Source organism: Pongo pygmaeus, chromosome 10 (genome assembly GCF_028885625.2).
Source record: "Pongo pygmaeus isolate AG05252 chromosome 10, NHGRI_mPonPyg2-v2.0_pri, whole genome shotgun sequence".
Lineage (NCBI taxonomy): Eukaryota > Metazoa > Chordata > Mammalia > Primates > Hominidae > Pongo > Pongo pygmaeus.
Window position 1 is genome coordinate 28,488,606 of NC_072383.2, and position 6,233 is coordinate 28,494,838.

A 6,233-nucleotide genomic window follows, 5' to 3' on the forward strand; every position below is an offset into this window, starting at 1 on the left:
ATCAGCCGTCTGCAGCTTAAGATATATACTTTGCCTTCAAAAATATATTTTATGGTTTTCTAGCCTTGCTTTGCCATTTTTTATCACAATCATTCTTTAACCTCAAAATGTGTGAAATGTATGACTTTATTGATCACCTTTACTTACACAGGCCTGTATTTTAATTCATAGGTGATGGTGCACAGTTGGATTTCGATGCCCTGTGTGACAATGATGACACAGCCATGGCTGCATTTATGAATTACTTAGAAGCAGAGGGGGGCCTGGGAGACCCTGGGGACTTCAGTGACATCCAGTGGACCCTCTAGCCTTTGATTTTTAACTCCAAAAATGAGAAACATTTTAAAGCATTTCATTTACGAAAAACTGTCTCAACTATTCTTAAGTACTGTATTGATATTGTTTGTATCTTTTATTAATGTTCTACCAATTTTTATAGATTTGCATCTTCCTGTCACAGGGATGTGGGGAAATATGTTTTCCTCCCAAGAGAACCGAGTTTATTATAGACTCCTTTATTCAGTGAAATGGCTTATAATCCACTAGTTGCCACATTTTTGCTAAAATATTTCTAACCAAGAATACTACTTACATATTGTTTTGGCTTTGTTTTATTTTTGATGCAGTTTTTTTAGTTGAGGTAATGTAATATATTGATATTTTCCTTTGTGTCTAAGATTCATTTATAATAGTAGGTTTGTATAATTTGGAACATTTTCCATTCCTTGTGAGTTTGCTTAATTGAGGATAGGGCTTACACACTTTAAGAAAACAGTGAGTACTTGAACATTTAAAGGGACAGTGCAATTTATAGTCATAATCACATTGAATACTGTATTTGATCTTTGGAGACTTAGGCAAGCACAGAGCTGGGATATTTATGCTCAGTTGAGCACTTTAAGATGAATTTTAAGTGAGATGATTTCTTACTTGAAACTCAGAAAGTCAAGAGTTTCAGCTTTCCTTACAGAAAAGGAAGGATCTTGGGCCCTAGATCTTGGGGATTAACCTTTGCATATAAGATTTACTCTTAATAGGCCAGACGTGGTGGCTCACACCTGTAATCCCAGTACTTTGGGAGGCCGAGGCAGGCAGATCACTTGAGGTCAGGAGTTCAAGACCAGCCTGGCCAATATGGTGAAACCCTGTCTCTACTAAAAATACAAAAAAAATTACCCGGGCACTCACTCTTGAGGTAACTAACCAACTCCCAGATAATGACAGTCCATTCATGAGCGCAAAGGCCTCATGACCTAATGGCACACACCTGTAATCCCAACTACTTGGCAGGCTGAGGCGAGAGGATTGCTTGAACCTGGGAGGCAGAGGTTGCAGTGAGCCGAGATTGCACCACTGCACTCCACTCTGGGCAACAGAGTGAGACTTCATCTCAAAAAAAAAAAAAAAAAAAAAAAGATTTACTCTTAATATAATCACTGAAGATCTCTATCATAGATAGATTAGGTTTTTGACATTGAAAACATACTTAGGGATAGATTCATCCTAAAGGAAAAAAGTAGGCCCAGGCGGATTAAATGTCTCGTGTAAAGTCACACATTAAATTCATAGAATTTTAAATGTTTAATGTATATAAACCAGTTTCTTTATACACATTTGGGAAAACATTGGTCTCACAGGTTAAATGATTAACTAACTGACCCAGGAACTAGTTGTAGCTTTCTAGGTAATTAGGCAATTACAGTTATTGCCTGTCACCAAAGGTAATAAAACAAATGACAAGTACATTTTTAAAATTATGAGGCAATGAGAAATAATTTAAAACCGATTTTCCAGTTATAATTTAAAATTTGGAGAGCATTTTTAACAGTAATTAATCCAGAGGTGGCTCAAATTGAGTATAAGAATTAAGATTATTTAAAATACTGCATGTCTACCTTCTCGGGGATCATACTTTATAACACTTTCTGCTTCAGTAGCTCTTCATAGCTTGCCAAGTATGGTCCCATATATTCTCTCTTGTACCTCGCAAATGAAAGTAAGATAGGCTGGGAACTCATGGGGCAGCCCTCAGACTTCAATGTGGGCTTCAAATCCAGTTTCCTGTTCTATATGGTGCTACATCTTTCCAGCAAATTTCCCTCAGAGCCTCTCACCAAAACAAAGCATTATTTTGACCCTGCATGCTATTTCTTTAGCTGTAGGTGATAGATTAGAACTTCTCTCAGACATGTTAATGACAAACATACCAACAGACAATAACCAAAAGCAAATGTTTCCTTCAAGTGTGAAATGTGCGGGGGCTGCATGGGCAAGGATGTATTGGCACACTGTCCTCTTGAACTCATAGTGTCCCAGCCATGTTGGAGGGTCGGCACCATTCCTGGTACGACACTTGAGGACCTGAGAGGCATCAGGTTTAGAATGAGCCAAAGAAATCCTACAGGATGGGGAGAATTGGTGTGCAGCAGCCTAATCATTATAGTTAAGTCTAAAGAAGTATGAAAGATCCCCTGTGTTCTCTAAATTGGGCAGAGGGGCCTGCCTACCAATATCGCTTTTTAGGGGACTGAACCATTGCAGGTTAGACTTGGCTTCCAAAGAGCCTGCCTAAGACAGGGTGGAGGGTAGGCCGTCATGGCTGGATGGCCTCAAAAGCAGATGGGGGCAGACCTGCCCTCGTGATGCCAGGATTTGAGAGGCAGAGTTTCTAGAGGGAGACCAGTGCTGCCTCGCACAGTGGCAGTTTTTTCTCTTTGCAAGAGAAGGGGCTGTTCAATTCCATAGACCAGTGGGCAGATAGCCAGTTGAATACTCTGTGCATGGTTTGATCCTTTATTAGTTGGCTGTAATATTTTTCTGTAGATCCTTTTGTCCTGGACTCAGAATCTAACCCATGCATCATATGATACCGTAGCTCTGCTAAGGTTTGTGTTTCCTTCAAAATGTTTTAGTTTTCTTCAACTAAATTTGATTTTTGCTGTTAGAAGTGACATATTTTTATGGTATACACTATGTTATTTTTTCTCCTACAAATCAGTTTTTTGAATTTTTGTGAGAAGGAATATATCCACAAATTGCATGAAAGTATCATAAAAACAGTACTCTAGACTTTTTTTTTTTTTTTTTTTTTTTTTTTTGAGGTGGAGTCTCGCTCTATCGCCCAGGCTGGAGTGCAGTGGCGCGATCTCGGCTCACTGCCATCTCCGCCTCCTGGGTTCACACCATTCTGCCTCAGCCTCCTGAGCAGCTGGGACCACAGGCGCCCGCCACCACACCCGGCTAATTTTGCTTTGTATTTTTAGTACAGACGGGGTTTCACCATGTTAGCCAGGATGGTCTCGATCTCCTGACCTCGTGATCCACCCGCTTCGGCCTCCCAAAGTGCCGGGATTACAGGCATGAGCCACTGCGCCCGGCCTACTCTACACTTTTTTTAACCCTAAGAATTACCACTACAATAATGTAGTGGAGTGGGAAGAGTGCCTAGAATCAGAAGACCCTGTTGAGGCTGAACTTAGCTGTGTGACCTCATGCAAGCCATTTAAATTCTCTGTGCCTCAGCTTCCTCGTTTTTAAAAGGAGGTTTGATCTCTATGTTTACTTCCAGCTCTGATTCTGGGATTCTAATCCACAGGACTTGGGTGTTAGGGTGAAACCTAGAACTGTGCTGTCCAGTGCGGTAGCCACTAGCCACGTGTGGCTACTGAGCACTTGCAATGTGGCTAGTACAAAGTGAGGTGTGCTGTCAATGTAAGATACATAACAGATTTTGAAGACTAGTATTACCAAAAGAATGTAAAATATCACATTAATAATTTTATATTAATTACATGTTCAAATGATATTTTGGATATACTGAATTAAAACATTAAAATTAGTTCTACTTGTATCTTTTTACTTTTTTAATGTGGCTAGAAGAAAATAAAATTATACATGTGGCTCAGATTATATTTCTATTGGACAGCGCTGCTCTAGAACATTATACTAAGTGGTTATTATTGAAGTAGACCAAAGTTTATACCATAAGGATATTTTTCCTTAAATACCATGTTTGAAGAACAATTATTTATTGATCCTTGAATCTGTAAGATCAAATAACAAGTCTCTATCCGTGTTACCAAATTTAAACTTTTGAAAATAATAAACTTTAAAATATCAGATGTGTTATTACAGGATGATACTTGGAATCAAGTGAAATGAGTTATATGGTCATCATTAAATTTAGAAATCTATTGTGAAACAGACAAACAGGAGAGTACAGAATAGAGACTTTTAGTAAATAAATGGAATTTAAAGGAAAGTGTTTATTTACAGTGTCACAACATAAAAGGATGTCTTTGTCGTCATAGTCTTTGAGGGATCTCCGTAAAATCTGGGGCACAGGTACAAGAAATAGCCAATATTTAGTTCCCAGACCATGTTTAGTAGTGTCCAGTTTCAGATCATGCTGCCAAGAGGTATCTCCCCCTCAGGTAGGTCATCACTGAGCTCTGGAATTGGAGACTCATACTTGCCCAGCACAATGTTATGGGCAGACAGGCCGACATCTATAATTAGCCAGAAGCCATAAAGAAAAGCTGCTGAGTGGCCACTAGGTGCCACTTTTCCGTTTTTATAATGCTTTCATTAGCAGATCTTTTTTTTCCAAGCTGCATGGGGCCTATGAGAGGCATTTATGATTTTTGTGCCTACAATAAGTCAGCCTGTCTGGTGTGAGTTGTTTTATGAGAAATGCTTTCCAAGGGAGGTCTAGGAAGATCCTGACACATAAGAACTTTGGCTTAGGGAGCTTTCCAGGTGTGGTGCCAATAAAAACTGACCTGGAAAGAAAACCTGTCCAGCACGGAATATGCTTTCTGAACTCACTTGAGAGTGTATGGTGTATGTCACTTCTCATATATTCTTGAGTTTAGATTTGTCTTTTATACAATTTTTAGCTCTTCTCCAGTTCACTTGCGCTTGTCTGTATATTGGTATTTTTAAATTTTTGTGGTAAATAATGAAAAGAGTGAAATTATATTTTATAATTACTCATTTGTAGTTTTTTTTCTTTAATTTAATAAACTTCCTCCAAAAAGTACACCCTTAACTACTTTCTAATGTGGAAACATAGATTAAGGAAACCACCCAGTGCCCTGAAACCACTGGGCAGAGGGGTACATTGAACTCTGTTACTATATATGTTTCTGGGTGTGCTCCTAGGGTATACTAACTGCTGTAACAACTCCAAAATCTCGGTGGCTTAACCAGTAAAGGTTTCCTTGTGCTCACGTCAGACTCCAACGTCATCAGCCTTATCTGTCCCTCTGACTCTCTCCTCCTCCCTTTCTGCCTCTTCCTCATTCCATCCCTCAGCTTTGCTTTCCTATGAGCTGGTTTTATCTTCCGGTGGACCCTCTCCTCATAATGACACTCAGAAGTTCCAAGCATATATTGTTCTTATACCTGACAATTTCAATGGAAAGAGAGCCTCTCTATTTCCTAGTAATTCACACGCAAATATGCATTGACTGGGCCTCTGTATCAGCTTGGTCTACCTGGACTTTCTGTTGTGTGGTTGCAGTATCTACACTAATTCTAGGGAGTCAACCGTCATGAATTACAAGGTTCTGTTGTCCCTTCTGCAGATAACCCTGTCCTCCCTCTGGCCCCAGGCTGTCTGGCTGTTGGCATCTGACATCTTTTCCCCTTCAAGGATGCCTTTAAAGTTTATTTTAATTTATTTAATCAGAATTAAAATGTTAGGAAGGGAAGGCAAAATAAGCAGTAGGTTCTTTCCAGGTCAACAGGCTGGAATATACAGATTGGCCAGGCTGTGATACGTGCCCAACCTTGGGTTGAAGGTTGGCGAGGCAGCCCTGTTGGAATCTGGGGATCTCCCATGGGGATCTTCCAGCACATTGGACTCTCCTCTTCCCCAGGTCTCCCGCTGCCAGCACAAGAGGCTGTGAAGGTGAAGAGGATACAGATTTAAGAGATTAGTATTACAGAAGTAGGATGGCAAGAACTTGAGGACCAATTGCATATGGGAAATGTTGAAGCAAAAGCAGTGAACAATGACTCAAATTTCTGGCCCCAGGGGTGTGGATTGCAGTGCTGTTCAAGAGGTAAGAGTTACATGAGGAGAGACAACTTTGGGGTAGAAGATGCATCAGTTCTAGACAAATTGTGTTCATCCAGATGATGTCTAGTAGGTAGTTGGATATGTGAGTATGGAGGATGGGAGAGAGATCTGAGATGAGCGGCACACTGAAGCTTTTGAGCCTCAGTTT

At 40.0% G+C, this 6,233-nt stretch overlaps 1 protein-coding gene across 14 annotated transcripts in view; it reads left to right on the forward strand.

The window, feature by feature from the left end:
* Positions 1-3,838, forward strand: part of BMAL2 (basic helix-loop-helix ARNT like 2) — a 91,262-nt gene extending 87,424 nt beyond the window's left edge. For 13 of the 14 annotated variants that reach the window (XM_054442900.2, XM_054442902.2, XM_054442906.2 and 10 more), the window contains one exon: positions 172-3,838. In XM_054442900.2, coding sequence (XP_054298875.1) covers positions 172-308 — 137 coding nt within the window. In that variant the 3' untranslated portion in view covers positions 309-3,838. The remainder of the gene's footprint in view (positions 1-171) is intronic. The other variant, XM_063672541.1, reaches the window with a different exon arrangement.
* Positions 3,839-6,233: the final 2,395 nt, after the last annotated feature.